The 23,245-nt window shown below is 48.0% G+C and overlaps 1 protein-coding gene across 3 annotated transcripts in view; it reads right to left on the reverse strand.

The window, feature by feature from the left end:
- The window catches only part of RGS9 (regulator of G protein signaling 9), an 87,091-nt gene that overhangs the window by 59,261 nt on the left and 4,585 nt on the right, over nucleotides 1–23,245 (reverse strand). For all 3 annotated transcript variants that reach the window (XM_060202621.1, XM_007524324.3, XM_007524319.3), the window contains exons 2-7: nucleotides 12,717–12,813; nucleotides 4,927–4,977; nucleotides 2,585–2,691; nucleotides 2,358–2,409; nucleotides 2,040–2,098; nucleotides 577–653 (exon numbers count right to left, since the gene is read on the reverse strand). In XM_060202621.1, the coding sequence (XP_060058604.1) occupies nucleotides 577–653; nucleotides 2,040–2,098; nucleotides 2,358–2,409; nucleotides 2,585–2,691; nucleotides 4,927–4,977; nucleotides 12,717–12,813 (443 nt within the window). The remainder of the gene's footprint in view (nucleotides 1–576; nucleotides 654–2,039; nucleotides 2,099–2,357; nucleotides 2,410–2,584; nucleotides 2,692–4,926; nucleotides 4,978–12,716; nucleotides 12,814–23,245) is intronic.

Below are 23,245 nucleotides of genomic sequence, written 5' to 3' on the forward strand. Positions count from 1 at the left end.
CCATCATCTGCGGAGAAAACACTTCCTCGGGGCGGGGGGGTGGTGGTGGTGGTGGTGGCACACCTGGCTAAGCGTACATGTTAAAATGTGCAAGAACCAAGGTTCAAGCCCCCAGTCCCCACCTTCAACGGGAAAGCTTTGCAAGTGGTGAAACAGGTCAGTCTCTCTCTTCCCCATCCCGCCTCTCTCTCTCTCTCCCCTTCATCTGCTTCCTGGTTGTCTCTATGCAATATACAAAGATGAATAAACCAAAAACCACTTCCTCTCCCTCACTTGCCCTCTCCATCCTCCATCAGCCTTCCCCTGTGTGTCCCCATTCCAGCCAGTAGAATTCCATTCAGTTCAGTAGCTACATTTCTACATTCATTTCTACAGCTCCTTCTGCAAGGCTGCGCTTGCAAAACTCCGGTCATAGTGCTGCTGGGGCCTGTTTGCTCGTATTCCTGACGCACTAGATTGTGTCTATACATCCCTTATGCCTAATCTACTGGTGGTCACACAGATCCTCAACAAAGGTTTGCTTTAGTTGAAAGAAGTCAGGAAGAAAGACAGCCAGAAGACGGAGGTTTCACTTACCGGTACTGCACTTTGGCCTGCATAATGACAAAGTCCCACTTGTAGTTGATTTTTTGGTTCAACAGGTTGTAATTTTCCTAGAAAGGAGAACACAAAGTCTGGCGAGATATGCTTAGGGCAGAAAGCCCTAGGTCAGTGAGCATACGCCCCCAACTCAGCAACAACTACAAACCCAGACAAAAGGTCTCTCTGCCCAGCCTGGCAAATTCAGTGGCACTGAATTCACAAACAGCCTTCACACTGAGCCAGGTGGGGATGCTCCTGGTTGAAAACAGCTTACAAGGCTCAAGGACCCCGTTCCAGCCCCCGGCCCCCACCTACAGGAGGAAAGCTTTGCAAGTGGTGAAGCAGTGCAGCAAATGTGTTTCTGTCCCTCTCCCCCTCTATTACCACCTCCCTCTCAATTTCTGGCTGTCTCTACCCAATAAATAAATAAAGATAATTAAAAAATTTAAAAAAGAAGAAATTACTTTAAAAAAAAAAAAAAAAGCCTTCACAACAAAAGTACCAGCTTGACTTGATTTTTTTCTTTGCCTCCAGGGTTATCTCTGGGGCTCAGTGCCCACACTATAAATTCACTGCTCCTGGAGGCCTTTTTTTCCCCCCATTTTTGTTGTCCTTGTTGTTGTTATTGCTGTTGTTGTTGTTGGATAGAACCGAGAGAAATCGAGGTGGGGAGAGAGATGGGGAAAGAAAGATAGACACCTGAAGACCCGTTTCACCACCTGTGAAGCGACTCCCCTGCAGGTGGAGAGCCGGGGGCTCAAACCGGGATCCTTATGCCGGTCCTTGCACTTTGCACCATATCTGCTTAACCCGTTGCGCTGCCGCTGGGCCCCTTCGACTGGATTTTTAACAAATGCACTACTACCTGGCTAGGCAGAGGTTAATGGGGTTTGGAGGAAAATGGAAATTCAGTAGGTAACAGAAAAGCATTGCAAAGCCCCAAAGTTAAGCCAGGCATTGCTGTGATGTGGTTCTTCTGGAAAATAGATTTGTTCTGACTAAAAACACAGAAGAATGACTGCTATCTACCCAGAAATCTAGCCTTCTGAGGGTTGGGGTGTGTCCTGCGAGACATCTGGCTCAGTGTCTATGCTGGGATTGGTCCATCACAAACCCAAGTTCAAAGCAGCCAGTCATGCAATATGCATTGTCATGCATGGCCAGTCAAGCTGCTCTGGAACAGCAGAAGAAAGACTAAAGCTAGCTGTGCAGGCACTTAAGTTACAGAAGCAGCTGAAGCTGGACCTGCAGCATTTGTTTCCTAGGATGCCTTGATGGATGGAGGGATGGATGTGCGGATGGATGGAGGGATGGATGGATGAGCGGATGGATGGATGGATGGATGGTTTCAGCAAATGGGGTGAATGATGGATGGGTGAGTGTATTAAGGGAACAGAGGGGGTGGGAAACAGCCCCAGGCTCTGTTCCATTCGAGGATAACTTAAGCTTCTCTGTACCTTTTCATATTCTTCTAGAATCCCTTTCTTCTTGATATTGCGCTTGGCTAGATAGATGGCTATAACAGAAAACAGCGACATGTTCTGTCATCATAGCATTTCACATTCTACGCGCAGCTGTTCGCAGGAGGCTACAATGACGGGCCTGATGGAAATACTCAGAAAGCCCTGCCCCACCCCACCCCCAACCCCGGAACACTCCTAACTCCTATCTGACATAAAGGTCAGTGTGACAGCAAGACAAATGTCACCAAAATGCATCAAGTCAATAAGCAGTGTGGTAAACACTACAGAAGGCATGAGGACAAGGAGTTTTACCGTAGTCTGTATCTTCTGCCGGCCACTGTTGTGTGGGCCAGAAATACGGTGTCTGCAAAAGGAACCAAGAAACCATATTCAGACATTTGTGTTTTAGAAGTTAAAACAGCTTCAGCCCCCTTCACTGTTTCTAAAGTCTTGACCCGTGAAGCTATAAAGACACCTGCTTATCTTTTCAGACAAGGCTAACCCCACAAATAACATCCAACATCAAAGCCAAGGCTTACCTGGAATCGGTAGAGGCTGCCGTCAGACTTGAGAATGAGATTCTTGGGGTCTTGCAGGGGGTAAATGTAGCCATACTTGACAATAAAGTTGCCCAAGTTCTGAGCCTCTGGGGAGAAGCAGTTAAGGCACACAGGTGAGGAAGATGCCTGCGCTGGTGAAATAGTTCACTGCTTTGCCATGTACACAACCCACATTTGAGCCTGGCCCCCACCACACTGGAAGAAGTGTTGGTGTTTTTGGTGCCATGATATTCCCTCTTTCCTCTCTCTCCATCTCTCTTTCTCTTTCTCCTTTGGTCTATCTTAAAAAAAAAAGCAGCAAGAGCCAAAGGCCCCTCCACTGCCCCCTAGTCTCTGTTTCAGGTACCCTATCCTGGCACACAAGTAAGGGCAGTGGTTCCTGAACTTGACTTATGAAACATGCTGAAGGAGGATTCTCCAACCCAGCCCCCTCTCCCCCAAAGGGCAAGCCAATAAGTCCGGAGGGAAACTGAACACTGGAAATACTGAACGAAGTGGTTCCCTGCAGCTGTTTGGGAATGACAGAGAAATCCTGAGCAGGCTTCTGTTAGTTCTCTTTGGATCTTAAAAAAAAAAAAAAAAATTAAAAAAAAAAAGGCCCAGGCCCAGGCCCAGGGGTAAAATATCTCTGTTTGATCAACAGATACCCTCTCAAAGACAGAAAGGAAAGGAGGTCATGTGACAGTCAACTTGTAACCCAAGTCTAGCTGGGCCTCTGTCTCAAAATCCGGGTCCTTCCGTTCTTCAGAACCTCACTGGAATTCCCACCTGCCTTCAGTGTGTTGGAAATGTTGTCTTGTTTTTTGGATCTGTTGGAAAATGTCGTCTTGTTTTTTGGATCTGTGTCAACTAAAACTAAACCTTCCTGGCTCATTTCTCAGAAGCACCAGTGGAAGCAGGTGTCCTTCCATCACAGAGAGAGAATTCCATCCCTGCAGCTGTCTAACCCTACCCTGCCCCAGGACCTAGGCCACAGACCTTCCTAGAACTCAGCCTCCAAGACATGGAGAGACGTCTTCTTCTTCCTCTTCCTCCCCACACTCCACTCCCTCTCCACCACAGATCAGATTCTTAGTTTCACACTCCAATGTACTGAGAGTCTTTTTTTTCTTTTACTTTTAAATTTTTAATATTTATTTTCCCTTTTGTTGCCCTTTTTTTTTCTATTGTTGTTGTCGTTTTTATTGTTGTTGTTATTGATGTCATCATTGTTAGATAGGACAGAGAGAAATGGAGAGAGGAGGGGAAGACAGAGAGGGGGAGAGACAGACAGACACCTGCAGACCTGCTTCACCGCCTGTGAAGCGACTTCCCTGAAGGTGGGGAGCCGGGGGATTGAACCAGGATCCTTACGCTGGTCCTTGTGCTTTGAGCCACATGTGCTTAACCCACTGCGCTACCACCCGACTCCCAAGCCTTTTTTTTTTTAATTAGTGGGAATTCAGGTCCCCAGATTCTTTTTGCTCCAATCCATCCTTTCAGTTGCTGTCCCTTTTCATAAATACGTCGATCATAAACATTGCTGTGCTCCAAAGAGTTTTCAGGTTTCCCTCTGCCTCTCTTCCATGTAAAACCTGGACCCTGGAAACAGGTTTCTCTGCTGCCTTCCATAACTAGCATTCATTCTGCCAGCGTCCCATCATCACAAGCCCCTCTCTTGTTCATGCCATGTCTGCATTGCTACTCCTGCTACTGGCCATCCCAGGAAGACAGACCCTATAAAATTCCCTTCACAACACATAAGCATAACTTCTTTCTTTCATGACCAGGTGTATCTATCCGTCACTACTCTCTCCAGTCTTTTTTTTTTTTTTTTTTTTTTTTACTGAATCAACTGACTGTTCCCCAATGGTCCCTGTTAAGCTACATGCTTTTAATATCTGGTATGAAAGAACTTAATTTTGGTTGCAAGGCTGGGTGGTGATGCACCTGGTTGAGCACACATGTTAGAATGTGCAAGGACCCAGATTCAAGTCCCCGATCCCCACCTGCAAGGGGAAAGGTTCAAAACTGGTGAAGTAGGGCTGCAGGTGTCTCTCTCCCTCTCCATCTCCCCCACCCCTCTCGATTTCTGACTGTCTCTATCCAATAAATAAATGATGGCAATATAAAAAAAAAATTAAGAATTTAGTAGCCCCACTCCTTACCCAAGTGATCCTGACTTCTTCTATTTTCATTCTGGCTACTTCACATGTGAAGGCTTGTGTCTCTCCAATCAAAATGTCAGATTCTCAGGCTAGGCCTCCGCTCAGCCCCTGCTCTCCAGGGAGTTGTGTGCGGTGCTGTGTGCACATGGGTGCTCAGTCCCCACAAGCACTTACCCAGATTGGAGACCCAAAGCCTCTGAATGATCCACTGCAGAACATCGCTCCCTGCAAAACAGAAGCATACAGCTGTTGGGCATTACGCCAGCTCCCCCCTGCTTTCTGCTGCATTGCTTGACGCTGTGGTCTATTTACATAATCATAGTTCTGCCTGAGACCCGCCCTGCCTGCAGGGTATTGGTTTAATCCCCACTGGTTAGAACCTTCCCAACGGCTAGAGATCCACCTTGCCTGCAGGGCATTGGTTTAATCTCCACTGGTTCAATCCCCATTGGTTCCTGCACTCTTTTTCCACTCTGCCCCTTTGTCCTACGTACTTCCTTTTCCACCCTACCACTTCCATCTCAGAAGATATTTAAAGGCAGATCAATAAACGCAGAGGGTATTGTGTGTTCCTGCTCTGCGAGTCCCAGAGTCTCTCTCCTGCAACGCTAGTTCCTGATCCCTTTCCTGCGCAGCTCCAACACAGAGAACAGGTGCCTGGGAAGAAGCACCCTCAGGCTAGCCGGGCATACAGCCACGGTCAGAGCCCCCTCCCTCCTACCTCCACACCCCCCTCCATTCTGCTCCCTCCTTGACCTCCACCCTGCTCAGTTGTGACCTTGTCCCTCTGGAATTCCCTTGCTCCCTGTCCCAGCTATGTTCCAGTCGCCTGCCACACACTCCCAGCCTTGACCTCTTCTGTGACCTTGCTTTCTAATGACTTGTGCATGGAGTACAAAGTAAGTGGGTGAAACAGTAACACCAAAAAGATACTGCCAATGAAGCAGACCCAAGGCGAGCAGTCTCTAGGGTTCCGATGGAGCCTGCACACACTCAGGGTGACTCAGAGCCACGGGAGGGAGCAGGCAGATGCTACCAGTCAGGGTTTGCTTCTCCTGCACCCCCATGATCCCAGGCAGAACTCTGAGGAGTCAGAGGATTCCAAAGTCAAACCTGGTTTTCACGGTTATAGTGCAAGTCTTTTTGTCAAGGCAGAAGGATGGGATACCTTCGTTGGCACACTTTGAAAACTCTTATATTTCTGAACCATGAAAAGCATGGCGGCCAACAGAGACACTCATTCTGGGCCCTGAAAGTCTTAGGAGATCGGCCTGGGTGCGATGCAAGAGAGGTAGACAGGAATGAGATCATAGAGTGTGCACCCCACCCCCAGAGGGCCAGACTTCTCCAGGTGCCAAGATAATCCACATTCAATCTCCCGGTCCTGAGCGGCTGCAGGGTCATGAGAAGTGGTCTGTCCCCCCCCCAGCAGGGCCTGCCGGGCCCAGAAACAGACGCGCTGCCCATAACAGGAAAGCGGCGGCAGCACCTCAAAGCAAACGCAGCTGTCCTGGAGGCGAGCGGCTCAACTGCGGCCCACTTCGCAGCACTGAGGGCCGCATTCCTCGGCATCTTCAGCCTGCGCTACAAAGGCAAAGCTGGGGGGCGGGTCAGGCAGTAGCGCAGCGGGTTAGTGCACATGGCATGAAGCGCAGGGACCGACATAAGGATCCCGGTTCAAGCCCCCAGCTCCCCACCTGCAAGAAGGTCTCTTCAGAAGCGGTGAAGCAGGTCTGCAGGTGTCTGTCTTTCTCTCCCCCCTCACTGTCTTCCCCTCCTCTCTCCATTGCTCTCTGTCCTATCCAACAACGACAACAATAATAATAACCCCAACAATGATAAAACAACAAGGGCAACAAAAGAGGAAGAAATAGCTTCCAGGAGCACTAAGCCCCAGCAATAACCCTGGAGGAAAAAAAAAAAAAGGCGAAGCTGGTTCCCTGTCTGCAAGGAAACCAACCCTTCTAACTAGCTGTGAAGGCCAGGGGACTTGAGCTGTAGCAGAAGGCTCAACATATATGAGGTCCCAGAACTTCTGAGGTCAACTTCTGAGGTCCCAGAAGTCTCAGGTTCAATCTGGGCACCCCCACATGCCAGAAATCAGCAGTGTTTTAACCTTTCTCTCTCCTTTTCTCAAAAATAAATAAATAAGTAAAAAAAAAAAATGTAATTGTTGCTCTCAGAATTACCACTGGGGCTCAGAGCCTGTACAACAAATCCACTGCTCTCAGCAGTCTTTTTGCTTTCCTTTTTTTGTTAATTATTATTGGATGGGGCACAGAGAAACTGAGAGGGGAGAGGAAATAAAGAAGAGAGACACCTGCAGCATTGCCTCTCTGCTCATGAAGCTTCCCCTCTGCAGCCGGGGAGCAAGGGCTTGAGCCCCATTCTCTGCATATGGTAACATAGACACTCAGTCAGGCATGCCACCATCTAGACACACCCAGATGTGCCGAGATTTATCTTTTAAAAATATAAATCTTCTTTAAAATGAAGGTTTGTTAAAAAAAAAAAAACAATAACAATAACAACAAGATGAGGAGGAGGAGGAAGAGGAGTCAGGATCAAAGATTGACATGACTTGTGTCATGGGGCCAAAAAGTTGCAAATGGCATTCCCTCCCTCCTCGAAAGCTACAAAGGGAATTTTCTACTTCTGCCTTTCAGGAGGGCACTCAGTGGGCTTACCTACCTACCCACATCATGGCTGCAGATGGGTGACCTGTGGGGCTTCCCTTCCTGTGGACGCCCCGGGGCAGGAATGTGCAAACATTATCTAGCAGTGTCTACAAGCCATTACGACTTCCTGTCAGTTCTCCCGTGCTGCTTTTAGCTCTAGCGTCCCCAGGTTGACAGACCAAGAGCAAACTCCCTCATTGGAAAACCTACTTAAAATCCTAGGACAGATGAGAGAGCATATGTTCACACATATCCATAAACTAGGGCAAAATATAGACCTGAAAGCAGAAGTACACAAGAGTCTGCAGTGAGTACCCCCAACTCTTCATCTGCACTATTCCAGCCTTTAGGTCCATAATTGTTCAACAATTTGTTTGGCTTCGTATGTTAACTCTCTTTTCAGCCTCCAGGTTCCAGATGCCAGCAGGATGCGACCAGACTTCCCTGGACAGATGATCCCACCAATGTGTCCCGGAGCTCCGCTTCCCCAGAGCCCCACCCTACTAGGGAAAGAGAGAGAGAGGCTGGGAGTATGGATCCACCTGTCAACGCCCATGTTCAGTGGGGAAGCAATTACAGAAGCCAGACCTTCTACCTTCTGCAACCCACAACGACCCTGGGTCCATGCTCCCAGAGGGATAGAGAATAGGAAAGCTACCAGGGGAGGGGATGGGATACGGAGATCTGGTGGTGGGAACTGTGTGGATTTGCACCCCTCCTGTCTTACGGTTTTGTTAATGTCTCCTTTTTAAAATAAATAAATAAAATTTTAAAAAAAAAGAAATAATTTTTAAAAATCCTAGGACAGAATGATTCCAACTCTCTAACCCAAGTCTGTGCAGATGCTCTACAGTGGGGCGGGGGGGGGGGGGGGGGAGAGAAGCACCAAGCAGTCACAGTCACAGTCACAGTCACAGTCACAGTCACAGTCACAGACTGAGTGGGCACTCTCTTCTAAGGAGCTGAGGGTTTTCTCATGTACTTGGCTGCTTCCTGAAATAGGCCAGATAAGATTATGGGGCCACCGGTATCTGCACTACAGGGTCTATGCTGATGACTGGATGGGCCGCTCAGGCTCCCACATCCGCTACCTTCATCCCCTGAAGATCTAGGTCTGAGGAGTGAGATGGCCGTGAGCCTCATCGCTTGCATGGACTCTAATACTGCAGGGCAGGCAGGCTTTCACCCTGCGTTCTGGTCCAACAGCAGCTGGGATTCAGTCATGTCAGAAGAACAAGGGGACAATAGCAGGATCCTGTGGGCAGCTTCGCCCAAATCCAGGAGCCCAGTGCACCATAAGGGCAAAGAAGGAAAGCCACTTATTTACATATAAGGACTCAGCTAAGCTAGGAGCCAAGCCCAGCCAGGTCTGTGTGCCCGACATCTATGGGGCTAGTAATGTGTGTGTGTGTGGGGGGGGGGGGTCTGAGCATTTTGCATCTCCATGCCCCACCTGCAAACAGGAGGCAGATGTCTCTATCCCAAGCCGTATGATGGGTGTTAGCCGACAGAATAGTGGGCACTACTAGCTACTGCCACCCATGCTGCATCTCCCTGGCTCCAGCAACCGCTCCTGCTCTCAGAATAAGGAAGCTGAGACTGGGACTGCATGACTAAGGAAAGAAAAATAATGCACCCTGAGTTTTCTTTTTTTTTAATTTTTTATTATCTTTATTTATTTATTGAATAGGGACTGTCAGACATCAAGAGGAAGGGGAGACAGAGAGGGAAAGAGACAGAGAGACACCTGCAACCCTGCTTCACCACTTGCAAAGTATCCCCCTGCAGGTGGGGACCGGGGGCTCAAACCTGGGTCCTTGAGCACTGCGACATGTGTGCTCAACTAGGTGTGCCACCACCCGGCCCCTGGGTTTTCAATTCAAGGAAGCTGGCTCAGTGCTAGACGGACACAGCACTAGATGAGGGCTGGTTCACACATTCCATACGCTTATATATTCAATTCCACTTAGACCCCCAGCAGAGCTAAGCACTGGACAGACCCTGAGGAGCATGAGGGAGATACTGCCCCCCAGAGGGCGCCCCAGGTCAGTGCAGAATGAGTGGAATGACTTCTGGGCTGGATCCAGAGTTGGGATGACTTTAGGAAGAGATGCATCAGCCACATCTTAATTTTTTATCTTTTTAAAAAAATATTTATTTTGGGAGTCCGGCGGTAGCACAGCGGGTTAAGCGCACATGGCGCAAAGTGCAAAGACCGGCATAAGGATCCCGGTTCAAGCCCCCGGCTCCCCACCTGCAGGGGAGTCGCTTCACAGGTGGTGAAGCAGGTCTGCAGGTGTCTGTCTTTCTCTCCCCCTCTCTGTCTTCCCCTCCTCCCTCCATTTCTCTCTATCCTATATAACAATGATGACATCAATAACAATAAAAACTACAACAATAATAAAAAACAAGAGCAACAAAAGGGTAAATAAATAAATATAAAAAAAATTTAATATTTATTTTGAGAGGACAGAGGGAAATTGGAAAAAAAATAAAGGAGGGGGAGATGTATATATAAAAAGAAAGAAGCTTCACCCCCTCCAGGTGGGGGTCAGGGATTCAAACTGGTGGTCCTTGCACATAGTCATGTGTACGCACCACCACCCAGACGCCATCTTAATTTATTCATTTATTGTTGTTGTTGTTGTAATTTTGAAAGGGGAAGAGGCCGGAACAGCATCCTGTCTCATGCAGTGCCAGGAGTCAAACCTGGGCCTCATACACGCATGGAAGGTGTGTACTCTCCTACTGAGTAGCCTCGCAGTCCCTACCCTTCCCCAGGTGATTTCTTTTCTTCAGTGAGCTGCCCTGGCATGTTCCAATCAGCTACTCATCGGCGCCAACTACCAGGAGTGGATCCTCTGTGCTTAAACTCAAAGAAACTTGAGTGACACGATCCTTCTCCCAGATAACTAGCGAGGGGAACAGGGGCCCACTAGCCAGCTTGCTTCTGCAAGGACTAAGTCACCGGAAGCCGGAAGCAGGTCATGGGTGAAGCAGGATGAGGACTCACACAGGAGCACAACACAGAGGCAAGTCCCAGGCATGTGCAGTGAGAAGCTGTCTACCTACAAGCAAGGGCCTCAGGGAGAAGCACTGTCACAAAACCAAGAGCACAAAGCACAGCGGCATCCATCAAAACACACTATTATTATTATTATTATTGTTATTTTACCATCCTTATCCCTATTTGTTTTTCCCATTTTTTATGCATAGAGTTCCATACACACCCACCACCAGAGGTCTGTTATTCCATAACTTCTTATTTTAAAAGATATTATATTTACTTATTATTTTATATTTATTTATTCCATTTTGTAGCCCTTGTTGTTTTATTATTGTAGTTATTGTTGTTGTTATTGATGTTGTTGTTGTTGGATGGGACAGAGAGAAATGGAGAGAGGAGGGGAAGACAGAGAGGGGGAGAGAAAGATAGACACCTGCAGGCCTGCTTCACCACCTGCGAATCGACTCCCCTGCAGGTGGGGAGCCGGGGGCTCAAACCAGGATCCTTATGCCGCTCCTTGCACTTTGCGCCATGTGCGCTTAACCCGCTGTGCTACCGCCCGACTCCCTTATTTATTATTTCAATGAGAGAGAGAGACAGACAGACAGACACCAGAGCACTGCTCAGCTCTGGATTACAGTGGCATGGCGGATGGAACCTGGGACACTGGAGCCTCAGGTGTGAAAGTTTTTTGATAGACATTATGCTGTCCTCCACCCATATCATAACTTCTTTTTTAAAATAATCTTCTATTTGTTATTAATAGTATGTTGCAAGACTGTAAGATCACAGTGTATAGATCCACACCACCCCTAAAGCTCTGTGTCCCCACCCTCCCAATGAAAACCACCAGAGTTCTCACAAGTCTTAGAAACAGTTTGCTTGCTTGCTTGCTTGCTTGGATTTTTTTTTTTTTTGCAAGTTCACGTGAATCAGATCTCTAGATTCCACATGAGTGAAACCATCTAGTAGCTGTCTATTATCTCTGCTCATTTTGCTAAGCAGGATCACCTCCAAGTTCCATCCATTTTATCGCAAAGGACACAATATCATCTTTTTTGACTGCAGAGTAGTAGTCCATGGAGTACATATCCCATAATTCCTTTGGCCAGTCATCTGATGATGGGCATCTAGGCTGCTTCCAATCTTTGGCTGTCGTGAAGAATGCAGCTCTGAGCATAGGGGTGCATATGTCCCTTCTAGTTAGTATTTCAGTGTCCTTTGGATAACTGCCTAATCAAAGCAGGTTCTTTTTATTTGCATTCCACCTTTCTGCTGAGGTCGTCCAATGATATCCTACAAGTCCTTTGCCCCATGCCCAGGAAAGAAGACAGAACATGTTGCCCACCGCGTGGGGTAGTCAGAAGGCTCTCTGTGGGAATCAGAAGGTAGGGAAGGGGGAGCAAGCAGAGGCCAATTTCTTCTGCCAAGAAACAGTTTCTTTTCTGCTGTCTGATTTCATTTAAACAAGATAAACAAGGCCGACAACAACAAAATGGAAATTTTTAATGGCCTCCTGGGAAAAACTGTCTTCTCAAAGTGACCCACTGAGTTCTTCTTTCTAATCCCAGCATCAGAAGCAACTGCAAAGGGCTAGACAGTAAATAGAGTCTCAGCACAACTACATATTTTTTTTAGACAGAACTCTTCTCATTTCTGGTTTATGGTGGTACTGGGGATTAAACCCAGGGCCTGAAAGCCTCAGATAAAAAAATCTTTCAAGGGAGTTGGGCGGTAGCACAGAGGGTTAAGTGCAGGTGTGGGCACAAAGTGCAAGGACTGGCACAAGGACCAGCATAAAGGTCCCAGTTCGAGCCCCCAGCTCCCCGCCTGCAGGGGAATCGCTTCACAGGCGGTGAAGCAGGTCTGCAGGTGTCTGTCTTTCCCTCCCCCTCTCTGTCTTCCCCTCCTCTCCCCATTCCACTCTGTCCTATCCAACAAGATGACATCAGTAACAACAGTAATAACTATAACAATAAAAAACAACAAGGGCAACAAAAGGGAATAAATAGATAAATATTTTAAATTTTTTTTAAAAAAATCTTTCATGTAACCATTATACTAGTTCCCCAGCCCTCAGCAAAACTATGTTAATTAACTATGTTCATCCAATGTCAAAGCAGACATAGACAGCACATAAATGGGAATGTAAATTTGTTCCAACAAAACTTTATTAGCAAATACAGGCTGAGGGTCAAATGTGGCCCATGAGTTATGCTGTTGGTCAGTGGCTGCATGTGGCCTGTCCCAGACTGAGACCCAGTCACAAGCTACATTACCTGTCATGGCGTGAGGGACACTGGTGATCAGGATCTTCTGGTTCTGCATTCTGACCCCTGTCTCTGGGTTCTGCATGTCCTTCACAAGTGCTTCAATCTGCAACACAGAAAAACCGCCAAAGCTGGCTGACCAGAAGGACTTCAGAGGTTGAGCAAAAGTGCCCTCACTTAACTACTGTTTGTTTGTTTGTTGCCTCCAGGGTTATAGCTGGGATGCAGTGCCTGCACTATGAATCCACTGCTCCTGGCGGCCATTTTTTTCCCCATTTTATTGGATAGGACAGAGAGAAATTGAGAGAGGAGGGGAGAGAGAGATACCTGCCAACGTGCTTCACCACTTGTAAAGCGTCCCTCCCCACCACCTGCAGGTGGGGAGCCAGAAGCTCAAACCCAGATCCTTGTGTGGGTCTTTGCGCTTGGCACTATGCATGCTTCACCAGGCGCGCCACCGCCCAGCTCCCTCACGTAAGCACTGAAGGATTAAAAGACACCTGGAGATTACAACCAAGGTGGGCACGGAGTATTCAGGACACAGCAGAACCAATACAGAATACACAGATACCAGTGCCCTCAAGGTGTGGAGGCTAGTAAACCCACTGCGGCTTAGAGATTCTGCAGAGCCTCTTAAGAGAAGAGTGGGTTGCCCAGAAAAGGATTTTGCTAGACAGAAAGGGGAAAAAAACAAACACCAGAGATAGCATGGGAGGATGAGATGCCCAGGGAGACAGAAAACAGATATAAAAACAACTGGCGGGAGTCGGGCGGTAGCGCAGACGGTTAAGTGCACGTGGCACAAAGCACAAGGACCAGCATAAGGATCCTGGTTCAAGGCCCCAGCTCCCCACCTGCAGGGGAGTCACTTCACAGGTGGTGAAGCAGGGCTGCAGGTGTCTGTCTTTCTCTCCTCCTCTCTGTCTTCCCCTCCTCTCTCCATTTCTCTCTGTTGTCGTATGCTTTACATTGGGTTCTAGTTCTCCCCCGCCAAGAGAATTGGATCAGTCCTGCTAATTTCGCGGGCCCGCTTGGCCCCGCCCCAAGGAACCCCGAGAGAGGGTTCCTGAGTTCCAGAGTTGAAGAGTTTCAGAGTTCCAGAGTTGAAGAGTGGCAGAGTTGGAGAGTTCGAGTAAGAGAGAGTGCTTGCGCCGCCGCAAAGAGACAGCAGAGTTCTGTTTGGTGATTAGTTTGGTTTAGTTTATGAATTGTTGTTCTTGAATAAAGAAATACAGCTTCCCTGCCCAGCCGTTGTCTCCGCGTCTCTGTTACCCGCCTGTGAAGCTAGCCCGCCCAGCTAGAGCCGCCGAATTTTAACAACACTCTGTCCTATCCAACAACAATGACATCAAAAACAACAACGATAACTAAAATAACAATAAAAAAACAAGGGCAAAAGGGAAAATAAATATTTTAAAAAATAATCATTGGCAGAGGCCAGATCACTCATGGTCTCGAATGTGGCTCCAGCAGGGTGGATCCTGCTTCAGCAGCGATTTCTAGAAAATAATTTTTTCTGGTCTCCGCTTTGAAAATATAACCCATGACAGAGAGAAATCAGAGAAGTATGAAGAAGTTTGTCAACGTGAGGAAACGTGTGGGTTCGGGGGCCCAGAGGTAGCGCAGTGGGTTAAGCGCACATGGCACGAAGCACAAGGACCAGCATAAGGATCCTGGTTCAAGGCCCCGGCTCCCTACCTGCAGGAGGGTAGCTTCACCAGCGGTGAAGCAGGTCTTCAGGTGGCTATCTTTCTCTCCCCCTCCTCTCTCCATTTCTCTCTGTCCTATGCAACAACAACAGCAATAACAACTACAGAGGCAACAAAAATGGGAAGAAATGGCCTCCAGGAGAGATGGATTCGTAGTGCAGGCACAGATAACCCTGGAGGCAAAAGAAAAGAAAATGGTGGGGGTTCGTTCAAAGCAATTGTAATAATCCAGGCCAGGAAGTGACCAGGGAGGTAGTTTGATGGCGAGTGTGTATTCTGCATATATGAGAACCTGATTGCAATCCTCAACACAGAGCAAAAGAGGCAGGGAGGGAGGGAGGAAGGAAGGATGGATGGAAGGAAGGGAGGGAGGGAGAGAGGGAGGGAGGGAGAGAGGGAGGGAGGGAGGGAGGGGAAAAGGAAAGGAGGGAGAGAGAGAGAAAAAAAAAAGGACAGAGAAAGGAAGTCGAGAGAGAGGGCAGACAGGGTTTTCAGTCTTACCACTTCTACCCCTTGGTCTATTCTCAGCAGAGAAGCCAGAATGTGTCTCAGTTAATTCAGAACATGCCATTCCTCTGCTGAAGCCACTGTCAAGATCAACCCACTCCGTGTGAACAGCAAACCTTCCCTAGGGTCAAAGCCCCTGCCGCTGACTTTGACCACTGCTACCTGGACTCCTCCAGTCGGTGACAATGGCCACCTGGCATCGGCCCGCCTCCTGCCTCAGGGTCTCTACCCGGATCACCCACATCCAGCACCCTGGCCACTCTTCTCAAAAGGCCCCCATGACGTGTTCCCGTACTCTTCTAAGATTCTCAGGAGGCTCACCCGACCGTTCTACTCGGTGCTACAACCCTGAGCTCCACCACTGGTATTCCTGACCTCTTACTCATTTTTCCTACAATGCTCACCTTCCAAGGTATAAAATAACTTTCCTGCTGGACTTCAAAAATAAGTTCTTCAGGGACAGGCTTTTTTTTTGGTCTCTTGATGTTCCCTGCTGACAGGGGGCACTTAGTAAGCACCTAAGGCAACAACAGGGGAAGTAGGAAAAATAGCATGGCTTTGCTAGCACGACAGGAGCTAGAATAATTGCTCCTGCAAGAAACTGAGTGGTCCCGTGGCGGGGGGGGGGGGGGGGGGAATAAGGCAGACGCCCCCATCTGGTGGGAGCTGAGTTGCATGTAACTGAAACAGTCAACGCACGGAGAGAAACACCTCCTGACCGCAAATGCCTCCACTTTAGAATGATGCCAACCCAAAGGCTGCTGAGAGAGCTCTTGTGACAGGCAGGTAATTAGAACCAAATGTCCCAAGTTCAAAAAAAGATAAGGTTCATAAATACTATGCATTTAGAATCAGAGTCAGAATGTCAAAGAGAAAGTTGAAGTCAAACAGACCAAAGAATTGTCCAAGAAAGACTGAACTCCAGGAGGGAAACATACACAGGGGTGTGCTTGGCAGTCCGCTGAGTGCCCTTCCTTTTTCACTGATAATAAAAATGCTTTCCCACACCTATTCAAAAAGATCTGTGTATATCCATATTCATCGCAACACAATCTGTCATAGCCAAAACCTGGGAGCAACCCAGGTGTCCAACCACAGATGAGTGGCTGAGCAAGTTGTGGTCTAGACACACAGTGGAATACTACTCAGCTATTTAAAAATGGTGAGTTCACCTTCTTCACCCCACCTTGGACAGAGCCGGAAGAAATCATGTGAAGTGAGTTAAGTCAGAAACAGAAGGATGAATATGGGATGATCTCACTCTCAGGCAGAAGCCGAGAAATAAGAACAGAAGGGAAGACACTAAGTAGAACTTGGACTGGGTTTGGTGGATGGCACCAAAGCAAAGGACTCTGGGGTGAGGGGGGAACGTTCAGGTCCTGGAAGAGGATGGCGGAGGAGGACCTAGGTGGGGGGGAGGGGTTGGATTGTGATGTGGAAAACTGAGAAATGTTATACATGTACCAATTACTGTCTTTTACTGCCAACTGTAAACCATTAATCTCCCCCCCCAAAAAAAAAAAAAAGAAAGAAAAAATGCTTTCCCATTGGGAATAAAGTCAACAAGAGAATAGTCAGCAGGCTTGGTGGGGTAGCACTTCTCAACAAGATAACCTGATCATTTCTCTTGTCAGCGTTGACGACTGACACTGACAAAGGCTCAGCAAAGTTCCAAAGTCCACGTTCCCCCAGAACATCTCTCACTCGTGAAGAGAAGAAATTCACTTCTCTGGTCCCCCGTCCGCATGCTTTCAATGTTCAGTCATTCAGCACCTGGCAGTCACGGCTGACTTGAGAAAGTCAAAGACAAGATGTGTTCAGAATCTAGGGCAAACATGGGATACAGTCATATGCAGAGTACCCCAACCAGACGAAGGTGGGTTTGCAGAATGGTCAGAGCAGCACAGTGCCAAGAGAGTCCACCGGGGCATGGGCGTGGGGGGCACAGCATGGTGGGGAAGGGTATTCTAGGTTCAAGGGGAAGCAGAACGGCGCTCCATGAGCCTGCAAGTTGGAAGAATGAGCTTTCTTGTCCTTTTCTCTAGCTCAGTGCCCTCTCTTGAAATGTGGGTATCTGTGTGCAGCTGAACAGAACCTCATATGGGGTACACCCCGAACTCTTTGCTTCTCAAGCAGAAGCAGCTCACAGATTTACCTGAAGCCCCAGGACTTCACTAGCGTGGCTGTATCTCCACTGTCCTCCGGCACTCCCCCACACCAGACAATCCTTTCAAAAATCTATGTGTGCCTGAGGGTCCGAGAGAGAAGAGGCCTGTGTTTCTCAGCTCCCCCTGTGGTTTCCTCTCTCTGCCAACTGTAGGCCCTTGTGCAACTCATTTGACCTTGCTGAGTCTCCTTCCTCTGCCATAAAATCAGGATAAAGACAGCCTGGAAGGAGCCAACTAGGAGAGTTTCATAAAGCCTTAATGCTAAGTGGTTGGGCAAAGCTGCTTCAGAAGGAGGTGATAGCAGGCTCATGTGATAGCAGAAGCAGGAGGAAGCACTAAGTCACAAAGGTTTGAAGATAGATGGTTGTGAGGAGAGAGGCCCTAGCAGTGATGGGGAGAAGCATCAGGCCTCAGTTGTTCCTTTTTAAAAAAAAAAAAAATTATTATCTTTATTTATTGGATAGAGACAGCCAGAAATTGAGAGGGAAGGGGGTGGCTGAGAGGGAGAGAGGCAGAGAGACACCTGCAGCCCTGCTTCACCATTCACAAAGCTTTCCCTCAGCAGGTGGGGACCTGGGGCTCAAATTCGGGTCCTAGCACATTGTACCGTGTACACAACCAGGTGTACCACCACCTGGCCTCGGTGGCTCCTTTTGTACAATTAAAGCATCTTGGGCAGGGGGTAGATAGCATAACGGTTATGCAAAGAGACTCTCAAGCCTGAGGCTCTGAAGTCCAAAGCTGAATCCCCCTCATCACCATAAGCCAGAGCTGGGCAGTGCTCTGGTAAAAATAAAATAAAATAAAATAAAAAATCAATTAAAAGCACTTTTTAAATTTGGCGTGCAGAATTGGGTTTAGAAAGCTAGAATTAAAAGCCTGGCACTGGGAGTCGGGCAGTAGCACAGTGGGTTAAGCCATGTGGCGCAAAGTGCAGGGACTGGCATAAGGATCCCGGTTTGAGCCCCTGGCTCCCCACCTGTGGTGTGTGGGGGGGTCACTTCACAATCTGGGAAGCAGGTCTGCAGGTGTCTATCTTTCTCTCCCCCTCTCTGTCTTCCCCTCCTCTCTCCATTTCTCTCTGTCCTATCCAGCAACAACAACATCAATAATAACTACAACAATAAAAAAAAAACAAAGGCAACAAAAGGGAATAAATAAATAAATATTTTTTTAAATTTTAAATGTTTTATTAAAAAAAAAAACCTGGCCCTACTACGAAGTTACCTAAGATAAGTAGTTGTGGTCTGAGTACAGGAAAAAAAAAAAAAAAAAAAAACTTAGTTCAAATTCCCGATACACTGTATAAACTAGGTAACATTGCTAAGTTTCACTAAGAATCAGTTCTCTATTAAAACCAGATTCGACTATGGGCTGGCTGGTGGCACACCTGATTGAGCACACACACTATAAAGATCCAGGTTCAAGCCCCTGGTCCCAACCTGCATGGGGGGAAAGGGCTGCCGTCTCTATTTCTCTCTCCCTTTCTACCTCCCCCTTCCCTCTCAATGCCTCTACCCAAAATAAATCAATAAAAATGTTTTAAATAGATACGCGTAGAACCTATGTCATCAGAGGGGTTTTATGAAGATTAAGTATGATGGCGCATTTAAAACACATTGGACCAGGCTGTGCACAAAATGCCTAGTAGACAGCAGACTAAAGTAAGCGCTAAAAAGCCGGAGGTCGCCCACTGCAAGGACAGTCAGAAGAGTATGTGGAGATGGTGCTTGTAAGCCGGCTAGAGGGAAGTAGCTTCTTAAATGGTGAGGAAGGAGTCAGGGAGAAGGAATTTGAAAAAGGCCCCAAGTTTCACTTTACCGGAAAGTGAAGTGACAGGAACTGAACCCGATGGACGTTGCAATGTGGAAATGCAAAAGGGTACATGCGGCTGCTCTGGGAATGGGGAACCACATGGAGGCTCCTCAAAAATTAAAAATAAAATGATCCTATGAGCCAGAAGCCTCACGGCTAGGTACATATCAGAAGGACTGGTGGGAGGTGCCCAGTTAAGCACACATAGTACTGATCACAAGTACCTGCACACGGATCCAGGTTCGAGCCCCCGGCTCCCCACCTGCAGCGGAGACACTTCACAAGCAGTGAAGCAGGTCTGCAGGTGTCTCTCTGTCTTCCTCCCTCTCTGTCTCCCCCTCCTCTCTCAATTTCTCTCTGTCCTGTCCAATAAAATGGAAAAAGTAGCCACCAGGAGCAGTGGATTCATAGTGCCAGCACTGAGCCCCAGCAATAACCCTGGAGACAAATAAAATAACTGATCAGTTAAGGAAATAGCTCACCTAGCAGAACACAGGAATTGCATGCCTATGGCCACTGGTTCAGTCCCCAGTGACAGCCGCACCAGGCACAGAGCCAGCTGTTCAGCCTGCATGCCAGACCAGTCAGTGCCCAGATGGTGTCCCCGGACCCTCAGGTGAGACTGACTGTGTGCTTCACCCATTTGGACACTCCCTTAGCTCACACAGTCCCTCTGAAACTCAAGCCATAAATCTGCACTCCTTTCGGAGCTGGAGCCCTTGGCCTCCTGCAGTGTCAAAGTCTGCCTCCCCTTAGACCAGGTCAGCCTGCTGGTTCACTCAGTAAGAGGAGCAAAGAGCCACCCAGGGTGGTGGTGGGAGAGTTTGCAAAGTGACTCCACCTCTGGACATCGCTGGGGGCCCTAGAAACAGGCCTTGCAGAACCCTCAGCTAAACACAGACCACAGACTGCTCTACGCCTACAACAGCCTCGTTTGCTTTATTTTTTTATTATTATTAGTGATTTAATAATGATTAACAAGATTGTAAGATAATAGGAGTACAATTCCACACAGTTCCCAGCACCAGAGTTCTGCGTCCCCTCCCCTCTATTGGAAGCTTCCCTATTGTTTATTCCTCTGAGAGTATGGGCCCAAATTCTTTATGGGATGCAGAAGGTGGGAGTTCTGGTTTCTGTAATCGCTTCTCCACTGGATACAGACATTAACAGGTCAATCCACATCCCTAGCCTGTTTCTATCTTTCCATAGTAGGGTAGGGAAGACTCTGATTTTCTTTTCTTTTTTATTTCTTTATTGAGGGATTGTTTTACAGTCAACAGTAAATACAATAGTTTGTACAAGCATAGCATTTCCCAGTTTTCCACTTAACAATACAACGCCCACTAGGTCCTCTGCCATCATGTTCCAGGACCTGAACCCCCACCTTCCACCCCCGAGTCTTTCACTTTGGTGCAATACACCAGCTCCAGTGGGAAGACCCTGACTTTCTTTTTTTTTTTAATTTTTTTAAACTTTTTTTTAATCTTAATATGTTGGATAGAGACAGAACTTGAGAGGGAAGGGGGTGACAGAGAGGGACAGAGACAGAGAGATACCTGCAGCACTGCTTCACCACTTGTGAAGCTTTCCCCCTATAGGTGGGGACCAGGGGCTCGAACCTGGGTCCTTGCACACTGTAACACGTGCGCTCAACCAGGTGCACCACCACCTGGTCCGACGACCCTGACTTTCTAATATGAAGACCAAGCCTCCCTCTTCCCACCTACTACAAGAAGTTTCCTCAATGAGATAACTTCTCATGGACACAGGAGGCTCAGATATCAGAGAACTAGAAACCCACCTTGCAAGTCAGAAACCCAAGTTCCTTTGACAGAAAGTCAGCAGACTTGATTCCTTGCCCCTATTTTTTCAAAAAAAAAAAATCTATGATAAAGAATTTGAAAATAACCTTCAGAGGAGGAATAATGAGAGTTATTTTTAAAACACAATGAGGGGAGTCAGATTTCTTTCGAGCAGGTATGTCACCTTCACAGACAGGCAAGGCTGGGGAGGAGGAGGGAAAGTCACATGGGCCTCAGGAACATTTCTGAGAGAGTACAGCCTAGTAAGATGCCATCAAATCTCCTCAGAACTGTCCTTGTATAAATTCATCTGAGGGGGAGTTTTCCCAGTCATTCCACACGTTGATGAAGCAACTCCAGCTGGTGACACTGTTTGAACAGTTCTGATAGGGACTGATTTGTACCCTCTGCCCCCAGAAAATTTAGAAGTTGAAGTCCTAAGCCTGGCACCTCAGGGTGAGACTGTGTGTGAGTCTGGGGAGGTCTTTAAAGAGGTAAGAAATTCATGACTAGGAGGTGGTGCAATGGATAAGGTGCTGGACTCTCAAGCATGAGGTCCTGAGTTCTATCCCTGGCAGCACATGTACCAGAGTGATGTCTGGTTCTTTCTCTTCTTATCTTTCTCATTAGTCAATAAATAAAATCTTTAAAAAAAAATACTGGACTCCCAAGCATGAGGTCTTGAGTTAAATCCCTAGCATCACATGTGTCAGACTGATGCTCTAGCATATTCTCCCTGGCTCTCTCTGGCTCTAGTTACTAAGTAAATCGTTTTTAAAAATGTAAAAGGAATGAAGTTGAATGGGAGGTGACTGAAGTGGGCCACTAGCCAATGTAACTGCTGTCCTTTCAAGAAGAGGTTGGGGGGTGGGGGGCTGGATGGTGGCGGACCTGGTAGAGCGCACACGTTACAATGCGCAAGTGGGGAGAGCTTTGCGAGCTGTGAATCAGGTCTGCAAGTGTTTCACTATCTCTCTCCCTCTCTATCGCCCCCTTTCCCTCTTGACTTCCAGCTATCTCTATTCAATAAATAAATAAAGACTAAAAAAAGAGAGAGAGAATGTCATACTTAAAGAAAAGAGGAAGAAGAGAGAAGATATCAGATTACAGACACGGCCGGTGAAAAGACCATGTGAGGAAGAGTGTCTCTCCTGCCAAGGGACCAGCCCCACTGATGCTCTGACCTTGGGCTCCCCAGCCTCCAGAGTTGTGAGGAAAGAAACTTCTGTGAGCAGCCTTGGTTGCCCTGGCATGGCAACCCAGAGCAAACCAACTGGGCTCTGGGTTCTTCTATCTCTCAAGTGACCCACTGCAGAGAAGACAGAATCCAAACTGCCCACCCCACCCCACCCCAAGTCCCCAGAGACTAAGAAGCCCTTTCAGCTCCAAAACTGCTGCCCACACTCACACCTTCCTCCTCATGTCCCGGGAGAGAGAGGCCGGCCATGCCCACCCTCAAATGTCAAATCCACGCCTAGCCAGCCGGCCTCCCACCGCTCCTGGGAGTCACATTTCCTTCCCAGGCAGCAAACGCCACAGAACCATCATTCCCCCCACCCACCCACCATGGGTCCCAGCTGACCCGATGCTTAGGGAATGAGTAAGGATGTCAGTCACCCCTTTTCTTCTTTCAGAAGCTGTCAGGCTGAGGCCCGACTGTAAGCGTGTCAGGGAACTCTGGCTTCACAAAGGAGCAGAAACGGTGAGGGCTTGGGTGGCCTCCGCAGCCCACCCTCCCCACCCACACTGCTCTCGAATTAAGGAACTGTCACTCACCACGCAGGATCTTTGGGGGCTGGAATTTTCTTGATGCCTGAGGAGGCTCCCGGGGGAGTGATAATCGTCTGCACTGCTCTATCCATGAAGGGGGGAGGGAAAGTCACCTAGTGGCTTCTGCTTTGCTGATAGAGAGGTGCTTCTCTCACATGGCGGTCACCTCACTCCACACCCCAACGTCCTGCAAACACCTGGGAGCAACCTCTTCTAATCAGTTACTCTCATTGGTGCTAAGGACTTCTTTTTTTTTTTTTCTGCAAAACCTGCTCTGCCCAGCTGGGTCCAAGGCCCCAGAAGCATTCTAAATGACTCCGGCAGCTGTCAAGAAGCCCTTTCTGTTGACTTCTTGTCAGCCCCTTCCACTGAAGCCTCCCCGCATCCATTTTTCACTGGCGAGTTCCCAGCCTCCACTGGGCCCACTGACCCAGGCTGGATCATTCTCGGCTGTGGGGGGACGGTGGTCCTGTGCATTGTGACAGCCTTGGCAGGTTCCGTGCATAACTCTACTCAGCAAGATGGAGTTTCCCCAACCCACCAGTGACCACTCATAATGCCTCCAGAGACTGCTGAACACCCCCGGGGGTAATCTCAGCTGTGCATTCAAATCACTGAGCAAACTTTAAAAACAAAAAAAACCACCCACTTAATTACTTAACTGCCTCCTTAAAAAATCTGAAACTCTAAGGAAGATTGACAGCAATATACTGAAAAGTATGGTCAGAGTAGAGAAGTGCTCCTACCCTCTAATCAGAATCATCTTT

The sequence above is a fragment of the Erinaceus europaeus genome, chromosome 12 (assembly GCF_950295315.1).
Source record: "Erinaceus europaeus chromosome 12, mEriEur2.1, whole genome shotgun sequence".
NCBI lineage: Eukaryota > Metazoa > Chordata > Mammalia > Eulipotyphla > Erinaceidae > Erinaceus > Erinaceus europaeus.